Source organism: Dicentrarchus labrax, unplaced genomic scaffold (assembly GCF_905237075.1).
Source record: "Dicentrarchus labrax unplaced genomic scaffold, dlabrax2021, whole genome shotgun sequence".
Classification (NCBI taxonomy): Eukaryota; Metazoa; Chordata; class Actinopteri; family Moronidae; genus Dicentrarchus; species Dicentrarchus labrax.
The window spans coordinates 7,957,265-7,977,932 of NW_026136704.1; the positions used below are offsets into that span (position 1 = coordinate 7,957,265).

The 20,668-nt window shown below is 42.9% G+C and overlaps 1 protein-coding gene across 1 annotated transcript; it reads left to right on the forward strand.

The window, feature by feature from the left end:
- The first annotated feature begins 1,450 nt into the window (after window positions 1–1,450).
- Window positions 1,451–19,320, forward strand: chrd (chordin). Its single transcript, XM_051396516.1, has 21 exons — window positions 1,451–1,894; window positions 4,131–4,234; window positions 4,422–4,548; window positions 6,478–6,630; window positions 6,823–6,940; window positions 7,291–7,378; window positions 8,396–8,537; window positions 8,815–8,949; window positions 9,233–9,315; window positions 11,075–11,222; window positions 12,606–12,712; window positions 13,666–13,945; window positions 14,118–14,359; window positions 14,482–14,595; window positions 15,781–15,972; window positions 16,181–16,274; window positions 16,452–16,508; window positions 16,714–16,817; window positions 17,069–17,332; window positions 17,802–17,895; window positions 18,347–19,320. Exons 1-21 carry the CDS (start codon window positions 1,753–1,755, stop codon window positions 18,409–18,411), a joined length of 2,853 nt encoding a protein of 950 aa, XP_051252476.1. The 5' UTR covers window positions 1,451–1,752; the 3' UTR covers window positions 18,412–19,320.
- Window positions 19,321–20,668: the final 1,348 nt, after the last annotated feature.

The window sequence follows — 20,668 nt, forward strand, 5'->3', positions numbered from 1 at the left end:
TTGAGCATGTTCTCTAGATTATATGTAATAAAACATAAATGGGGTTACATATACAGTAAGCTTGGCAACATTAACATAATCATTACATACAATTATAATATCAAAAATCTCCAATCAATCTCTCCTTTATTCCAAACATCTCAGCCATGTAATAAGCCTGACCTCTGCTGAACTCACCGAAATCAATCATCCATGAGCACCACTACAGTAACGTAAACTTGAACCACAGAGCGTTTGTTCTGGCCCCCAAGGGACTGCTATGAGGAACTGGACTGTTGCTCAACTGCTCTGCTTTGTTTGATGGGAACATTTCCCAGATCTAAATAGGCCCTAATAAATTTCATTTGTTGTTGATGCAATGAAGCGCCACACAGGCCACAGTGAGTTTTAAATGATTTGGGGTTAAATATCTTTTGGCACCTGTATCCATGTATGAGGGCCTAGAAATGTAACGTAAGTCATAATAAATGGGATTTTAAGTGGACTCGTCCAGGTAGGCTTTTAAGGAATCCAAAAGAAACAGTGTGAGGTCTGAAAGAGGACAGAGGTTTACAAAGGGCCAGGACAAATTGAAACTGGTTGCCTTGAGGTATTCCAACTATTTTCATTTGTTTCTGTTAAGTCACTTAGGTCTCCGCTCCGAACACACTTGAAAAAATAGACGTGCAGCCAGCCAGCCACAGAAGCAGACACTCACACATTCCTTACTGTACATGATGTGGAGATTCACACTTTCTCTCCACAGGAGCCCTAGTGTAGTTCTACCTGAAGTGTGGCAGCCAACCAACTGAGCAGATTCTTAAGGTTTTATTATTGCTGGAGTGTGAAAATCAGAGTGTAAATACCATAAATCGATGTGGAGGCCATATGACAAACAATCAAAACAGGAAAAAATAATTAAGGGAGCATTTGGCACCACCACCAAAATAATAATAATACAGCCTAACATTTTGTATGCATCTAACAGTGCTGAGATTATCAAATTAAGTATGAAAATAAAAATAAATGAAAGCAAACCAGGAAATTAGCAGAGCTGACCAGAAAACCAAACAATTAAAAAACAAAAAGGAAAGATAAAAGTCACTTCAGAATAATATCTAATAGGCCTCTCACTCAACTAAGGTTTTACAACTTGTGAATGCAATATGCCATTCAGCCTGTACTTTTTAAAGTAATAATAAAGAGGAAAAGTTCTAATGGAAGCTGCATTTTATAAAGATCAAATCATATTAGCAAAGCCAACTCTTCACTTTGTCCTCAGATTATTATTTTTGAAAAGACCAGTTTTATGGAAGCTTTGGAATCAGACACAAGCTCTTTTCCATATCTTAAGGGTTAGTGAATTGATAGGGGCGTCGATTTCCCTTTCCATCACCCACCCCCACCCCCACCCATCATCTCTCCCCCTCCTCCCGGCCGGTGGCTGCTGCTTCAAGCTGTCAGGGAAGCAGGCTATAAAACAGAAAGGGACGGGACTCTGAGGAGGCTGTTGGTACTGAGGAAAGACACACGGTGCAGTTGGCTCTCTGCTGTCTACGGAAAACCTCTGCCTGACTGAAACTCGGATGATTTTAAGCAGGAGACTTTCAGAACAACGCCAACGACTCTTGGACGTAAGGAGGAAACTTGCATTTTTGTTAGGGTGTATAATTAGACGCCTTTAAGTCGACAGTGCCTTTATAAAGTACGCCATATCGGAAGTTTGTCGGAAGACATATTTTGCGGAGAGACATACAGAGAGGGAGGTTTGGGATGCTGGATCCCCGCGCGCTCCGCTCCTTGCTGTGCGTACTGAGCTGCGCGTGGCTGCACACCGGGGCGGCCTCGCGGCTCAAGTCTCCCGCTCTGCCCATCCAGTCAGAGAGAGAACCGCTGCCCTCCAAAGGCTTGTCAGGTAAGAAAACGACGTATTTATCTAAAGTTATTGCAACTGGGTTTCCTTTAGTTCCAGGTCCGTTGTATATTAAATTACCAGTAGCCGTAGAAGACCGAGCACAAGACAGTAGCAAAACTCCGTTCAAATGTGTCATTTTTAATGTGACCAGTCCTGGGCATGTTGTGTCTGTGTGACTGTAAGGCGAATACACATTTCACTGAATTAACAGAAACCATCCGGCTAGCACCCAGTACAACAAGCAGCATTCATTTTGTCAACAATGTTAAGCTTCAGAGCTAGTTAGTAGTTGGTTTTCTTGGTGATTTTGACCCAACAGCAGCGGGGCAGCAGCGAGCACTAAAGTAACATTTTAAAAGCCCTGCATTTTTTTTTAATGAATGTTGTAATTTGATATCAAAATTGTGCCGAACTCCAGTTAGCACAGCATTACTGTTACCACTTACAGTGTAAGCATGATTTGTCTATATGTTTAGCAGAAATTTTGAGAGAACTTTAAATGGTCAGATTTTTTCATGAAGTTTGGGTTGTTGTGCTGGATGCGCCTATAGGTTCTAACCTGAATTCAGCTGCCTGCTAAGCTACACCCGAAGGTTAATTGGCCCAATAGCCCAACTAGCAAAAGTTTTAAAAATATCAACACATAGCATTTCAAGTTAAGTTAAAATAACTGTCTTTATTAACTTCTCCCACTGTGAATTTCCAAATTTCCTTGAACTTTTCCTCAATGCCTGGGTTGCTTCAAGTGTAAACTAGCGGCAAACGTCTGAGTCATAACCGCAGTGGATGCCATTTGATTCATGTGTGAAAGCCCCTACGTACAAAGCTCATTGCGGGTTTTACAAGGTAACTACTCTGGAGTTCAAAACTGTGGGAACTCCACGCTAACCACCGCCGTGTAATTCAATGTTGGAAACTGTAATCAATCGACTTTCCATTACAAGCATTGGCTCCCCTGAGATGATTTATTTCAACAGAGACAGAAGTGGCAGGCAAAGCGAGCGCCTCACAGTTTGGCTCCCTTTAACTGGACTGGACTGCTTTAAGTGTGCAGTCACTGTAATGAAAGAATAATGTGAACCAGGTTGGTAGCAGTGAACAGGGCAAGGGAAGAAGTTGGCGAGGGGTGACATCACGTTTAGTGTGTGTGCGTGTGTGTAGTCAGACAAGGGTTCTCATCACACACATAGCTTACAGGCATTATCCTCCGAACCAGAAATCACTGTAATATTCCTGTAGTAACACAGCGTGGCTAACGCTCAATTATGATTGTAGTATAGTAATAATAAGGCTAAAGGCTATTTTTATCTCCTGTAACATCCATACAGTGCAGTCACTATATATTAGAACAGTGATGTGTCTTTTTTTTTTTTTTTAGTTGTGGCTCCACTCCAGCACACTGGATTTCAAGTGAAACAATGACTATAATGTGGTGTTTTTCCAGCTTTGAGAATATTCTCATGCACACTGGGGAAGGAACTATAGCCCTTTTTCTACATGGTTCTTCTGATGTAAACACAGAGTCAGCACTGTGGCCTCATTTCAAATCTGATATGCTGAGTACAGAGCCAAAACAAAGCTATCCTACTACCTGAGTTTATTGTAAACTGGATGCACTTTATAGTATTCCCTACCTCCTATTGCTTACTCTCATATATGATGTACAATATGATTTCAAAATGGCCTCATAAAATCCCTTTTAAAAAAGGTTTGGCCAACATTATGTATATTTCTGGGAATCTCTGATAATCTTTTCAGTGGAAATTTGAATGTCTCCCATCCTTGCTCATGGATCATTAAGATGAGACAGGATGCAAGGTTGAGTCCCAGAACTCACGAGGCATTCAGGGAGTTTCAGTTGCCTCCAAACATGCCTGGGCAGTGAGCTATGTGAGATTTATTTGTTGTTAAATCTGAAAATAGGTACAGTGGGCTCAGTCTGCATAGTTTGTCATCCTGCATGTCTGACACTTAATAAAAGCCTCACAGTTTCTCTTTATGAACTTTATGTAAGTCATATCTTAAAATGCCCCAACTTAATTCTTCTGTGCTCCCCATAATTCTCTTTCCCACAATTAAAGGAACAATTAAGGACAAACCTCATATACAATCATATAATTAACTTAGTTTCTAATTAAGACTTCCTCTGGTCTGGAAAGAGCCAAAAAATTGTGATCACTGGCCGATGTTTGACCCCGAAGACAGTCATGTATAACCCGCAGTGTTTGTGTTACAGGATGCTCATTCGGAGGCCGATTCTATTCTCTGGAGGACACATGGCACCCAGACCTGGGGGAGCCCTTCGGTGTCATGCACTGCGTCCAGTGCTACTGCGAACCTGTAAGTTGGTCTCACTGTGACTTTTCTCTCTGTGCGTGTCGCTCTCAGTATCTGTGCAGCAGCAGATCGAACTAGTTCTAACTCCAGATGAATTTGTAATCAGCTGTTGTCAGAATTCTTTACCGTGTGTTTTCAGATGAGATTTAGTGCGCGACTGATGTGTCTGTTTCTCTGTGGTTTTTGGCAGCAAAAGAGTCGACGTGGAAAGGTGTTTGGGAAAGTAAACTGTAAGAACATCAAACAGGACTGTCCGGAGCTGGATTGCGATGATCCCGTCCTGCTACCAGGCCACTGCTGTAAAACCTGTCCCAAAGGTAATCATCTGCTGACCCAATCTCACCACCTGCTGCTCTAAGGTTTACGGACCTGAAGCTTTTAACTTGTGATCCAAATAGCTGTCCAAAATGCATGAAATAGTCAGCTGAGAAAACAAGCAAGAACAGCTTAAATTGCTGCAAAAAGTGTATGGGAAAAAGCAAAAATGAATCGTTCTCAGTTGTTCCCCTCAACGGTTTCTTTTCCACAGTTTTTGTTTATTCTTTGTATGATTCATATCTATCTTTCTTCTTCTCCTCCCTCTCTCCTTCTCTCCATCTTTCTTTTTTTGCTTTTTTTTTTCCCTCTCACCCCGGGTCAACTAGTTAGTCTTCAGAACAGCTGCTAGATGCAATGAGCAGGTCAATTGATTTTCCATTCAGCCGCATCCAATGGACATTTTCTCTAACCAGCCACAGCTGAAAGTACCACCCATCAATTTGGCCTCATTCACACATTGCCACTTACCTTGTCTACACACTGCTGCACACACAATTCCACCTTATTAGAGAATTAGAGCTCCCCTGCACATGCTCACCCACTCTCACACACAGGGTGGGTCTTCATGCTGTTATTCAGCAGATTGGGTGTTTTTCTACACCGTGTGTCTGGTAATGGAATGGAAAGTAAAGGTAAAGCACTGTGTGGACACTGTGCTGTGTGTGTGTTGTGGTCAAGTTTTAAGGAAAAGGTTGAGTGTGTTTGTCTTAGCTTTGGCACCAAAGCAGCTAGTATATTTGTGTAAGTGATGGAAAATAGTGTGTGTGTTTGTGTGTTTATATATGTGCGTGTGTGTGTGTGTATGTGTGTGCGTGTGTACGTGTGTGTGTGTGTGTGTGTGTGTGTGTGTGTGTGCAATGTGGTGCACCTGAGGATACAGTATAAGTGGGGAGAAGTGAGAGTGACACTACCAAGAAGCCCTTGAGCGTGCCCAGTGGAGCAGAGGAGTGAGGGAGTGAGAGAAAAATTATGGGATTTGTGGGTGGTGTGTGTGTGTGTGTGTGTGTGTGTGTGTGTGTGTGTGAATTAGACACCCAGAAAGAAAGCAGACAGTCCAGCCGATCTCCTCCTAAAACTGCCGTGAAGTAATAAAGTTTAGGTGACTACGGGCCAGTGTGTGGTTTTCATTTTCAAGATCATGTCAGTGGGGTTGTATTTGGCTGAATGAGCACCGCTGCATGTGTCACAGCGTGTGAGGAGAACTGAGGTCTACACATTACATCAAGACGCGCAGCAGTTTGTGTGGAACAGCGGGTCATTGTTGGGATCGCATGCCAGTGTCACTCCCAATTCTCCTTAAGCTCTTCAGCTGCAAGGGACTACCCTGGTTAGTTACCCCTGGCCGAGAGAGAGAGAGAGGAAGTGCGGAAGACAGAGAGAATGTGCTGGATTGAAATTGGTGTTGACGTCCTCCAAATTTTTCTTTCTTCCCCTTCTGTAATTTCTACCTGTCTTGCTCGATCTGGGCTCGTCACAGTTTCTCCCCAAAGTCCACGTTTCACACTCTTCATCCTCCATACTCAAGACACAATCAAGTGAAAAAAGCAGAAGCACAGTTTTAGTCTCATCTGTGCACCAGACTTTGAGGACGATGTAGCAGAATGGGTTTTTAAATGTTTGCTTTCACTTGGTTTATCTTGCCAGTTAATGAAACAGTTTCAAAGGCAGACACTAAAAGTCTTGATTAGAAACCAAAATACTGCTACTGCTAATAGTCTTTCTATCAGGAAATATAAAGATAATAAAGTATATTCCGGTGTGCAAAATTTGATCACATTAAAATTAAAAGATAAAACTCTTTAACTCTACAGTATATAAGTCTAACTATAATACTTTTCTCTAAAAGTGCTTTTCACTTGTAATTATATGCCGTCCTTTAGGTAGTCAGCAAGTATCTCTCTTTTAACAGTTTTTCTTCTCTTCTACAGGTGTTGACGACAAGAAACAGACAGACTCTGTGGTGGACAGCTTTGAGTATTTCCACGAGAAAGGCAGAGAGAAGGAGGATGACCTCCACAAATCTTACAACGACAGATCCTACCTGAGCTCGGAGGAGGTGGGCCCTGGGGAGAGCCGCACTGGTGAGCAGGAGCACCCGTAGACAGATGGACAGACCACCAACACTCTTGCATCAAAACACAGTTAGGCCAGCAAAAACAGATTTAAATAAATAGTAAAACGTTAAAAATATAACTCAAATATGCACACACACAAACACATAGAATAATGGCATATGTTAGTAAGTATCTATCTGACACTCTCTCCTTCTGCAGACTTTGTAGCAGTGTTGACAGGAGTGACGGACTCATGGCTGCCCAGCTCCAGTGGCGTTGCCAGAGCTCGCTTCTCTCTGACCAGAACCAGCTTGGCCTTCTCCATCACATACCAGAGGTAAGACACACATTGTGTCACAGCTGAAACGTCTACATCCTTTCTTGTTGCTTTAGTCCCTGAAGGTGGTGCTCTCTTCTTTTCCCAATCAACCTCACTATCATCACTGCTTATCCTTCCCAGCTCTTCTCCAAAATCTCCCAAACAAACTAGAAGTGTTTAGAGTAGAAAGTATAAAAGACGTCACAACCTGTTGGTTGTTTCAACCATAATCTTGTTGCAGCAATCAGCATTAAAAAGTAGCAAAACTGACTTGTAGAAAAGTTCTGTATACGAAAACACAGAGGATGATGTCCTTGTACATTAAATTTTTTGTTTCTTCATTTCTATTGTCTTCTCTTACTTTTCAGAATGGACCGCCCCAGTAAAATAATCTTCCTGGATTCAGATGGGACCACTGCTTTTGAGTACAGGGTCCCCAAAGGACAGTCCGACATGGTAAGGCACCACATAGATATAAAATCATCTCCTCTTGTTTCAGTCAGTGTTGTTTTGTGCAAACGCTCCCAGTCCATGACTCTATTCTCAAACTTTTTCTCCCATAACTCACTTTGCAATAATAAACAATAAACACACTCACAGACACACACATACATACACAGTGACACTTCCTTTCTGCTTCACTGCCTCTTTCTAAACTCAGCCTGATTGCAGTAAACATCAACACACACTCACTCAAAAGGTAACACCATGGGGAAACCATCATCAGGTCAGAGGTGTACAAGACTTTTTGTACAAGAGTTTAGTAAAAGTCCAATATTATCTTGATAAATCAGTAAACTGAGATGTTGCTGTAACAGTAGTACACATGCATGCATGTCCACACGCTCCATAACGTCTGGCTCGATAACTACACATCATTTCCTGCCAAGATACACACATCCCCTCATTCCATTTCATGGCTCGAACACTCTGTTCAGCGAGGCAGGAGCCCCCTAAATACAGGTCCCAGAAATTGGCCTATTATTATTTTTAGATAAATGTCAGTGTCAAGCACCAGAGGACCTTAGAGAAAACACTCCAACGCAAAAAAAGGAAGAAGGGGGGATGAGGGAGTTTGTCGGAACAAAACTTTTGGAAAGAGAATTTTTCACATGTTACATCACTGCTTAGCAGGGGGACAGAGAGTATCGCTAATTAAAACGGAGATTACCCCTGAACTGAAAGTTATGAGGTGCCGGCACACTGCCACATTTCTTCCCTCCGCTCTCAGGGAGAAGTAGTGGTTTTATGTTGAAGGTTTGCAGCCTGGGGTTCAGAGTACAATCACGTGGTTTGATGTATTCAGCAGATGTGCATGTGTTGTCTCTTTGGACGTCTGTTTGTCTGTATGCCTTTCTCATAAGTGAAACACATAAAAACAGTTGGAGATTGTAGCTGGTTTGATAGCCATGTACAGTTCCAGCAGCGACAGTATTGCAGCTTACCTGCTTGTGTGTGTGTGTGTTTGTGCAGATCTGTGGAGTGTGGAAGAACCTGGCTAAGCCTCTAATGCGGCAGCTGCATTCTGAGCAGATGCGCATCAGCATGAGCACTTCTACGAGCAGACGAGAAGAAGTGGAGGGGAAGATCATCAAACACAGGGCGCTGTTTGCTGGTATGTGTCCATGTGGGATATTATAGCATTCTGATGGTTCATTATTTGTTTGTAATGTTCCTTTAGACATGTGTATGCCTTTGTCTTTGTGTAAGAGTACACAGTAAACTCCTAATATTTACAAAGCAGTGGAATTGTATACGTTCTCTTGTAATCTTAAAAAGCCTTGCGTGGATTAATGCAGCTACAAAGACTGGGTTTTGTTTACAGAGAAGTATTTGTGTAGAAGTCCTGGAAGAGAATGCAGATACTCAATATGGTAATGTCTTGTGTACAGAGACATTCAGTTCAACGCTGACATCGGAGGAGGATTCAGGCATGGGAGGCATCGCCATGTTGACGCTGAGTGACACAGAGAACAACCTCCACTTCATCCTCATTCTTCAAGGCCTCATCAAACACAAAGACAAAGGTGAGGGGCAAGTAAAAGAAGGAAGAGCAGAAGGGTCAGATGTAGAGAAAACACTCTCACATGCAAGGGCTATTATGGTGCCCTTCAAAAAAACATGTGATTGCCAAGTCCTTTACTCAAACTAAAGGTTAAACAAAACCACACTGGGACAAGAATCCTCTTTTGGTCTCTGTTTCTGTTTTTACCCATTTCATCTCAGCGCTAATATCTTCCTAAATCTGTGGGGCCACTGTTAACATTTATGACAGACATTAATAGGAAAACTGTCACTCTCTCTCCTCAGAACCCCTTTTGATGCCCATCCGAGTCCAGCTTGTGTACCGCCAACACATCTTGAGAGAGATCCGAGCCAACATCACCTCTCATGTGAGTAATAAGATACATTAACCTTGGTCCTATGGTTTCGATAGCTCGATAGCTAGCAATATTTTGTACCAAATAGTTTTACCTTCACGTTGAAAAATAGAAATATTCAGTGTTTATCGCATTTTTCAGTATTCGGTATGAAATAAGAGGAAGGTTTTATGGCATAGTGTTACATCTGGGTCAGACAATGAATTAAGGGGTGACTGGAGGAGCAGCAGTGTTGTCGGTTAGGAACATATGACACAGCAACACACTCACACTCCTGGTGTCCCCCCCTTCTTGGAGACGGATGTGGTTTTGTCACCACATCCTAACGCTGTTGTTACCGCCGCTCTGATCACAGCTAACTACCCTGAGATATGACAAGAATAATGGATGGAGAGGAAGAGTTAGGCGAAAACAAGAGAGGAGAGAAAGTGTGTGCGAAAGGAGTTCTTGCAGGAGACAGATGTGAGCAAGGGACGAGAGACATGGGGGAAAGAGGGGAGGGACGGGGGAGGTAGAGAGGATGGACTGCGTACACACTCCTCACACATGTCAGTGGTTAGTGGTCTGTGGGCTGAGATAGATGGAGGGAGGAAGAGGAGTGATGAAAGGCGGGTCTGTTTTGAATTCTGCCAGGAATTGCGTGAAGGGCCAATGCGCCCTTTTTCGAGCCTAGCGGTGAGAGAGACCGTCCGTGAAAAATATGTGAAAAGTTCGAGCTCAGCAACTGCCACATGACCCCTCAAAGTGTCCTCGGGCTAGATGCTGAAACCCAAACCGCTGACTCATTTTAAGTCTTGCTGAGTAACAGAGGCATATAAACAACACAATGTACATGGTTTTTAGCCAAATGGGTTACTTGCCTATTTTTATTCCTATAAACACACACAAGCAAACTGATCAGATTTTTAAATAAGTGAAGTCATTCTTTATTGGACCAGTAATCCTGACAGTGTTATGGCTCTGCCTGATTTACACAAGACCCCAATATATCCCATTGCACCTTACTTCCCTCTCATTATTCCACCCATTCAATTTCCCCAACATAAGTCACCTTCCCTCTGTCCAGCCTTTCTCCGTTCCCACTCTGTTTTGGCTCCTCTCTGCGTAGATTTATGGTACATGTATATTTATATTGAACTGAGGCCCCGGGGTCATAAAAGTAACATTTCTTCAACACGCTCGTACATCTGTCCTATTAATCCCACATTTCTCAACGACCTGACCAAGTCCCCCCGCCTCCTTGGAGTCCAGTTTGGCCTGCTTGAAATTAAACTTCACTCAATATGAAACGTGTTAAGGCAATGCAAGACATATTTTTGCCCAGGGTTTAAGTGTGCACTTGTGAGCGGGCTGATTTAAAATCATGTGTTTTTAAGTAACACAACAGTTTGTGGCCTTAATGGCTTCTGACTTTAGTGGTGCCTTTGTGATTGCTGAATTAATCTTACCTTGAGGAGAGTTTACTCTCTCTACTGGATCTGTTTTGCTCTCTGTCCACATCTCATCTTTGTTAACCATAAACATGACGGATCATGTTCATTTTAGTTGGAAATATGTCACCAGTCTGTCTTTTTCCTAAATAAGTTGGGATTTGGTTTCTCTGGTTACATGTCAGTGTTGTACTATCATGTCAACAAGATCTTAATAGCATAATATGACATTTTTATATCTGGTATTGAGAAGGCATTTGTTTACAATGGAATATGGTTTTATATTTATCAGCATTTTGACCCACAGCTTATCCTCAAGCTGACTGTCTCAATCTGTGCAGGATCCTGATTTTGCGGAGGTGCTGACAGACCTCAACAGCCGCGAACTGTTTTGGTTATCTCGTGGTCAGCTGGAGATCGCCGTGGTGACCGAGGGTCAGGATCCCCGACAAATCTCCGGCTTCATCACCGGGAGGAAATCTTGTGACAGTAAGTGTTCCCCTGCAATCAAACACCTTTGTGCAGATGACATGAAAACATCTTCATGTCTCTCTTCACACTATCCCAGAGAGGTTAAACACTGTAGAGGCAACAAACACAGGGGCTGTGAGGAATGTGTTTTGCGTTGTAGTTGGTTTGTGCTCGTCCATCTGTGGCTGTTTTTGTCATTCTCCTCTATAAATACTTGTCTTTCTTTAGGTCTCTATCCTTTCAAGTCTTATCGCTGGGGGAAAACCATGTTTATAGACCTTCCGTTGCACTTGGTGGCCCACCAAGACTGTGTATGCATGTCTGTCGCTGTGTGTTTGTGAGAGACACAAAGAGGGAGAGACGAAGGTTTTAGGAATGTTTTGGACAACCCAACTGTCTGAAACCGTTAAAGCATGCACACATGGTCTTTTCATGGGACGCATACTTGAACGTGATCATCGAACATCAAGGTGTTCGGCACTTTGAAACACTTCGATAGATGCTCCGTCTAACATACACAAATACATGCACTCAAACAGACACAAATATGCATGAAGATGTTTTTTTATGTCCAAGTTTTACACACCAATATACGGTGGTGCTGCCAAGGTCACAGTCTGCTGGACCTGACTCTCCATGCTGGTGTTCCAGTGCTGTGATTAACAGCTTGACGTTATGTGTGAAGAATTCAAACCCAACTCACTCCTTCCCCTCTCTGCCTCTCTTTTCTCCCCCTTCTCTTTCCCGCTCATGTCTCGATCCTGTCTCAACTTTGCCGTCATTCCTCCTCTCTGGGTTTTTGTCTGTCTCCATGTCATTTTCAAAAATGTTGCTCTGCACTTTTCTTGTCAGTGTCAGTTACTCATTCCCTCCTGTCCTCTCAAGCTCAATCTTTCGAAGCCTTCTGCATTCAACAAGGGTTACCTCATTCTAAGGCTTAACCTTGGGTGGGTTTTTTTGTGTGCAAGTGTGTGTGTGTGTGTGTGTGTGTGTGTGTGTGTGTGTGCCAGACCATGCAACAACATGTTTGCTTTTGGTCCAAGGTCCAGCACACAATTACACGAGCAGACACACCTCCTGATTAGCAGTTCAATTGAGTCCGTCCCCTCAATGACTCTGTCTTCGTGAAGGGATGACATTATGGGTATTTTTCGTCTATATGTGCGTGGCTGCAGAACGTGAGGGAATGTTATACACCCCCCACCCCACTTCCCTCCTTCATCCAACCAGCAAATTTGAACAAGACAGAAATCATTGCCTCATCTTGCATGCTGTCAGGCTTCACTATGGTTTAAGGGTGGGAAACTCCGAGGGGAAAAGTGATGGTTTTAGATAAGTAATTGGAGCAGGAATGCACTCTAAAGTGGATTCCTGATATTAATCTGTCTTTGTCTGGCACAGCTATTCAGAGTGTGATGTCCAGCGGTGATGCATTGACCCCGGGGAAGACAGGAGGCGTGGGATCTGCTATCTTCAACCTTCATGATAACGGCACGCTGGACTACCAGGTATGGATTTGTCCACTACGAGACACATAGTTGTCATAGTACTTTTTATGATTGCACACAACTTGGGGATGTATTACATGACACAATTACAGCATTACACAACTAAACAAAATTAATATTTTGTTCTTATATCTTGTTGGAACAGTAATTATAGTACAACACTGTACTGTACTTTAGCGGGGTTGCAAAGGCTCAACTTACCCTGCTATTGTAACATTGTTAATTTCTGTTTTGAGGTGTACCTGTTGAAATGTTTCTGATGGTGTAAACTGCATCAGAAAGGAAAGAAATCATTTACCCACCAGCCAATCTTCCATCCAAAACGCAGACTGTCACCAGTCTTAATCAAAATAAGTTTTATGGACTCTCCTCCATAAAAAAATGGGATTAAACCGGCTAAACAATAATAAACCAGGCCAGAACACATTAAATTCTTTATTAGTACACTTTTCCCTTTTCATTGGCATCAAATCAGGCTGACCTCAGAACACACTGAACCAAAAATAAAGATCCCCTCTAGGAATCTTTTAAGACATAAAAATACTCTGGTTTGAATAATAATTTGTGTCTGATATGATTTTTCCACAAAAATATTATAGTACCCAGTTCAAAAATACAGAAATTATGAATAAGCCAATACATTTGTAAATAATTACAGGTTTTACTGCTGGACACAATATCTGTCTTGCTTCACTGAAAAGTCCATTCTCAGTATGTGACCTGGAGTTTTCAGTTGTCTAACTAGTTGTGAGGTCACAAAATCCTGCTGGTACGCTCTGTCAGACTCAGATTTACGGTGAGCTCAGAAAAACATTCCCCCTTCAACAGATGAACGTGAAAACAGCCTGCACATACATCATTCTGCACAGGGAAGCTCAAACATCCAAGTGAAGTAACAATAAGCAAAACACATTTTGGAGTTTAACCACCACTCCCTCATCCCCTTCCTCCAGGTTCAGGTCGCAGGTCTCACCAGTGACTTTCTTGGCCTCACTATTGAGTTGAAACCGCGGCGGCGAAACAAACGCTCTGTGCTGTATGACCTGACGCCGGAGTATAACAAGGCCACGGGCAAGGTGCAGGGCAGCTGGAGTCGCCTGGAGGCTCGACATATCCACATGCTGCTGCAGAACGAACTGTTCATCAACGTGGCCACGGCACACAGCCAGGAGGGGGAGCTGAGGGGGCAGATTAAGGCCCTGCTCTACAACGGCCTGGAAGCACCCAGATATGGTACGGATGAATTCATGCAGGGGTGGGAGAAGGGCAGGGTTGGCAGTGATGGAAGAGAGGTCATAAAAATTACAGCATACATGCAAATACATTGAATTCCTTTCTAAATGTACTGTACTCAGCAGAAAAATGTCCTGGATGCACTTTATTAAACCATTTTTCCTTCTTTCAGACTTGCCCACTCCTCTGGCCGGAAACTTTGTGTCTCCACCAGTAAGAACTGGTGCCTCTGGCCATGCCTGGGTGTCAGTGGACAAACAGTGTCACCTGCATTATGAGATAGTTGTTGCGGGCCTCAGCAAGGCCGACGACCTCACTGTGAACGCCCACCTCCATGGACTGGCTGAGATTGGAGAAATAGACGACAGCAGCACAACTCACAAGAGGCTGCTGACCGGCTTCTACGGCTCACAGGTACATCAGTGTACACACACAGACACACACACACACACACACACACACATGCAAATGGATGCAAATACATAGATACACACTTGTACAGAAACCCACTCAAACACACTCTCCTTATCCTCCAGGCTCAGGGAGTGTTAAAGGACATCAGTGCTGAATTACTGCAACACCTGGACCAAGGAACAGCCTTCATCCAGGTCAGCACCAAGATGAACCCCCGAGGAGAAATACGAGGACGGGTATGTAAAGAAAGCTAGAACTTCTGTAAATATGTATAACTTCAAAGCTCCAAGTTCAGTTGCATGACAAGTATTTAAAGATACCGAGTTTTGTCAGAAAATGATAAACATTAGCAGCTTAAATACAGGGAATTGGGAATGGAATGTAAAAACCATATATTCATCCACAGCCCCAACTTTGGACAAGTGTGACAAAACCATTTCACAGCTCCAGCACAAAGACCTGTCTGTTTTACTATTACAAGACAGCCATAACACAATAAAATGCTAACAGTGCAAAGTAGCCCACCCGTACAACAAGGCCCAACATAGAGGGATTAGATCAGTTTGTGCATAAACTTTGGCTACTGAAAATTGATTCATGATCATCTAGAAACAATTATAGCTATATAGGAAGGTTAAAATGTGGCTCCAATCAGAGAGTAATTCTGAAAAGATTGGACCATGTCTCACATCACTTTGTATCCACAAATCAAACAATATTTTAATTATATTAGAAGTTCATATAACTTCCTCATGCCCTATTAGTTACAGCAACAGAGCAAAATAAACTCACATCATTTACAAACTGAATAGACAAAGTAGTAGAGTGGTAATGTGTCTGTGTGATTGCTCACTTAGTGCTCACTAGGCCACACAAACACACACTTTCACTGGCAGGTGCTGTCTGCCCGGAGAGACTTTGTTGAAAAGTAAAAGTTTTATTGCGGCTCAGAAACACACGCAGATGCGCAGTTGCCCACAAACCTATTAACAACTTTGCAGGTGTAGTGGTTGATGAGTTCTTTTAGGCTGCCAGGTACCAACAAAGAAAGGAATGACACACACACACACACACACACACACACACACACACACACACACAGGGTCTAGCTGCTTTAATAGCAAACAGGTCCAACACATAAACAGCCATCTGCTTGGGAGCACAGAAACACTCCATTTAGGAACAATTAACAAGTCAGCGTGACACCAGCCTTGAGTCAGGTGTTCTCTCTCTGATGTCCTAACCATGCTTTCTCTTTTTTTCTCTTCTCTGCCCCTCTTTCATTTCTCTCCATTTTATCTCAACACATGTCACCCACTCCTACATCTACCTCCTTTATGCTACATTCTTGTGTTTCTTTCATGCCACTCTACCTCCATCTATCTCTTCTTTTCGTTTTCCCACACATTTCCTCTCTCCAGGTCCATGTGCCAAACAACTGTGAGCTCGGGACCAGGGTGGACGTGGAGGAAGCTGAGTTTGACGACCTCTTTGTGAAGGACCCCGAGGAGCTGAAGAAAGACCCCCATACCTGCTTCTTTGAGAACCAGCACCACGCTCATGGCTCCCGCTGGACTCCCAACTACGACAAGTGTTTTTCCTGCAGCTGCCAGGTAAAGACAGCAATTAAACATGTTTGTTGAAAGGGTCTTTGATGGTTTTAGCACTGAGGAGGCACGTCGCTGAAATGTTGAAGCATTTTGGAGAGAAGCTGGGAAATGCATTTGTTTGGGGAAGCACCTGTAAGGACTGAATGCTGTATGTCATCTTGTGTCGCAAATAAAACTCACTGTTCGTCATCTTTCTGCAATTTTTCTGTAGAAGCGAACTGTGATCTGTGATCCAGTCATCTGTCCTGTGTTGACCTGCTCCCGAACCATTCAGCCTGAGGCCAAATGCTGCCCCGTCTGTGATGGTGAGATAGACAGATTTTGGTTATACAGTGGATATACACATGTCTGCTAAATCATGTTTTATCTGTAGTTATGCTGCTTTGAGTCGATTTTATTTTTTGGGTGGGTTCCCAAAGTGCCAATCATAAATTTGAAAACTAACTCTGTTTTTATGTCTCCATTTCCTTTTTCCTGTTCAGAGAGGAAGGATCCCAAGGACATGAAAGCTCCAGAGAGAGTGGATGAACATCCTGAGGGTAGGTACTCTCTCCCCTGTCTCTGGCTTGGCTTCCCTCTCATTTTCTTGGCTCCTTCTCTTGCATTCTGTCTTTTCTTTTGTACATGTCGCTATACTGTATTTCTTTGATTGAATTTCCACCAGTTCCACGGTGAAAAGTTAGCTCTAAGTCATTCAGCCATTTTCTGACTGTAACCTTGTTATTCCTCTCTCCTTTCTCTCAGGTTGTTACTTTGAAGGAGACCAGAAGATGCATGCCCCAGGAACCACATGGCATCCCTTTGTACCTCCTTTTGGCTACATTAAATGTGCTGTCTGCACTTGCAAGGTAAATATACATCAATAAACCCACTCACATCTGGCTGGATTTACTTTCCCAAAAGCCCTAAATGGATCATTTATCTTGTATTAGACTCCAAAGAAACTGAGGCATGAATACATTTCTCATCAGTTTAACCTTGGGGAATGTTCAGACTTTTCAACTATTTATGTGGAAAAAAGCAATAAGTCAGCTGCATTTTGTGCTTGGAAAAAAAGGATTACTGCTAACCTGCTGCTAATGCTACATTACCTCCACAGGGATCTTCAGGGGAAGTGCACTGTGAGAAGGTGACGTGTCCGGTGCTGACCTGCAGTCATCCCGTAAGACGTAATCCCTCCGACTGCTGTAAGGAGTGTCCAGAGGAGGAGAGGACTCCTGCAGGCCTGGAGCACAGCGACATGATGCAAGCAGATGGCCCGAGGCACTGCAAATTTGGCAAGAACTATTACCAGAACAGTGACAACTGGCATCCCTGGGTACCGCTAGTAGGGGAGATGAAATGCATCAACTGCTGGTGTGATGTAAGTGTTGTGGCTGCCAAGAAATATGACCCAAGTGCAAATATAGTTACTTTGCTGAAATCTCACTGAAGTATAAGTCAAAATGTTGGCTAAGGGACTTGAAGGTAGCTCATTAAAAACTGATTGAAATACAATATTTTCATTAAAGTACTAAAATGATAAATCACAGTTCACTGAGAGTTCAAACTGCATTCTTTTAACACTGAAAGTGCTCTGATAATGATGATCTAACGGCAGTACCTCAGCAGTTGGAGTCTTACATTTAAAGCTGCACTAATCAATATTTGTATATGATCGATGGGCCAATTGACTGTGTCTAATGTAAAAGCGGTCGCAGAGAATGATCACTACTGTGCAGTTCCCCTCAGTTGTTTTGGTGATTTGGCATCTTTCAATGGCAATTCCCCCCTGTGCCTCTACAGTTGCATCTTTTCACCAAACATCTTTCTTCCTCTCTTGTTTTCCACAGCATGGTGTGACAAAGTGTCAGAGGAAACAATGTCCGGTACTGACCTGCTCCAACATCAACCGCAGAGAAGGCGCTTGCTGCCCTGAATGTCTCGGTGAGCAATTAGGCACACACACACACACACACACACACACACACACACATATATATACAAACACCAGCAGGGCACAGACTGATATATCTGAACTTTTTATAAGGCAGCATACTTTACCTCAGATATGATGCAGGTCTCTGTCTGGCCAGAAACATTCAATGACAACTCTTCAAATATGCAGTGAAATATAGCTCATTTATACAATCATTAAAAAAGTTAGCTAACCTGGTTAAAAATGCATGTGTTTGACTTTCAGTTGAGTTTTCCTTCCTTGGCTGCTTCATTTTCCCCACTCTGACCTGAACAAAAATCTTATTTGTTTATATATATATATATATATATATAGTATTTATTAGATATAGGCACAAGTCAAACCTCATGCCACATCGCTCAAACGTAGTACAAAGGTCCTACTGCTGGGGTTCTCAATCGATGTTTCTGTTCTCCACAGACTCCTTAGAGGAAGACGACCTGATGATGAAAGCTCCAGACAAAAGGCGAACCTTTAGACACTGATCTGTGGGCAGCCACACAAACAACACAAAACCCTCCTCTACCCATTACCCCTTACCTGATGGACCCAAACCCAGAGCTGCACACTGGGTCCCCCCCACCTACCCTCCCTCCTCACCTCACACCCACCCTGTTGTCAGCTTCAGGATTGTAATGAACAGAGAAGAGCAGAGATGGAGGAATCATAAAAACGGAAATTTTCCAAAGACTCGATAAGTGAAGGGATGAAGCTAAGAAGAGGACCAACCAGACTTTACAAACCTGCTGCCTTCCGCTTCCTGCCTTTCATTTTTGCTGGAATTTTCTTTTTCTTTTTTTTTTTAAAAACAGGACAAAAGGTGTAGATGTACAAATATAACACAGCTGTTCAGTGGGAATCTTTCTCTCAGTCTGTTGGTCCGGCTTTGTTTGGTAAGATCGTGCAAGTTGTGTTTCGTTGACAGAGCTTCTTTTTGAAGTACAGCCACAGCTACTGTAGCTCTCAGCACTCTCACTGGATAGAGAGGAAAGTGTTGCTTAAATCTGTGTGAATGTGTATGTGTGTGAATGTGATTGTGTGGGGGGTTTTTTGCCAGTAAAGAATATGATTAATCAGCAATACAGAAACACAGCAAGGCTGGGTTCAGAAACAAAAACAAAAACAAAAAAAAGGTGTTGTTTGCCATCTCTTCATTGGGAGAGAGGCTTGAAAATGCTGTTGTTATTTCAGTGTCATACTTAAACATGAGCTTTGCCTTCACCTCCTGTTGATCTCATTGCTTCTCTGCTTTGGTTGTTCCTATTTCTGTTTCGAATTAAGTAATATTTTATGAATTTTTCTATCATTGTTGTTTATGAATATGAAGCTGGTTTGTATTTTGTATTTATTGAATGGTGTGGAGACAAAATAAAAAAAGATGTTTGTTGGTAGAAGCGGGAATGCCTGTGGGTTTGTTTTTGGATGCTGACGCTAACCAGCTTCGCCTAACGAGCCCTCCCTCTCTCCCTCTCTCCCTCTTTGCATTTATATCTTCCATTTTCATCTAGAGTCCTTGAGATTTCACTTTTCCACGTTGTTGCTTTCTTTCTCTCCCTTCCCCTCGCTGTTCCTCTGTCCTCACAGTGTTCCACATATGGAGCTGTGATTACAGAGCGATGACAAGCCAGACTGACCCGACTTAATCCTTCGCCTCTGCTTTCTCTTTCTCCATTGTTCTATTTCTGCCTCTTTACACTCTTCATCGAAGATTCCCTTCATCATCTCTTTTTTCCTCTCATCTTTCTCCTCTGTCACTTTATTTCCCTGTTCACTTTCTCTTCATTCAATTTCCTGTTGTCTTTTCCCCATGTCTTCTCTCCTTTTCCACCATATAACCTTTCCTTTTTTTCCATTCCATTTCTTTCCTATCCTTCATTTCCTTACCTTTGCTTTCTGTGTCCTTCCTTTCCTATCTTTTCCTTATATTTCCTTTCTGTGCTTTTCTTTACTATTCTTTCTTTTCTTCCTTTCCTTTCTGTATATTTCCTTTCTGCACTTTCATTTTCTTCTTCTTTTCTTTCTTTTCATTTATCAGATTTCCTTTCCCTCCTTTCCTTTCCTCTCTTGCTGTCCTCCTCAGACCACATGTTCTCAGCAATGATTTGTCCCTGACATACCTCCCCATGTACACACACACACACAGAGTGCAGACAGACTGAAACATAAACACATATTCACAGATGTACACATGTACAAACTCCTGAATCAGGAACACACACATTGCCAAAGGGCAAGCAGAATTCTTTCCAATACACACACCGACACACACACACTCACACATCTGCTACTGCACTCTGCTGGCCAAAACATGTTATTACACCAAAGGTTCCTCTTAAAAGCCAGCAGGCTGACAGCGCTTCTGACAGCACCTGTTGACCTCCCCAAGGCACAGAGCACTGAGTGTGTGTGTGTGTGTGTGTGTGTGTGTGTGTGTGTGTGTGTGTGTGTGTGTACGCACTAAAGACATGTTGGAAAGTCATCATCGGCGCAGCAGGGAGAGATGTAGGGGGCCAGTCAGAGCCGGATGGTGGTGGTCAAAGGTTAAGCATTCTGCACTATGGTCTGTGGCAGCCTGTGAAGAGGCATGAGATGTGTACCAGCCTGAGCCTTACATCTGCAGATATATGCCTGTGTGTGTGTGTGTGTGTGTGTGTGTGTGTGTGTGTGTGTGTGTGTGTGTGTGTGTGTGTGTGTAAAAAGCCAAAAATACATCTTCATATGATGACACAAACAGTTTGGCTT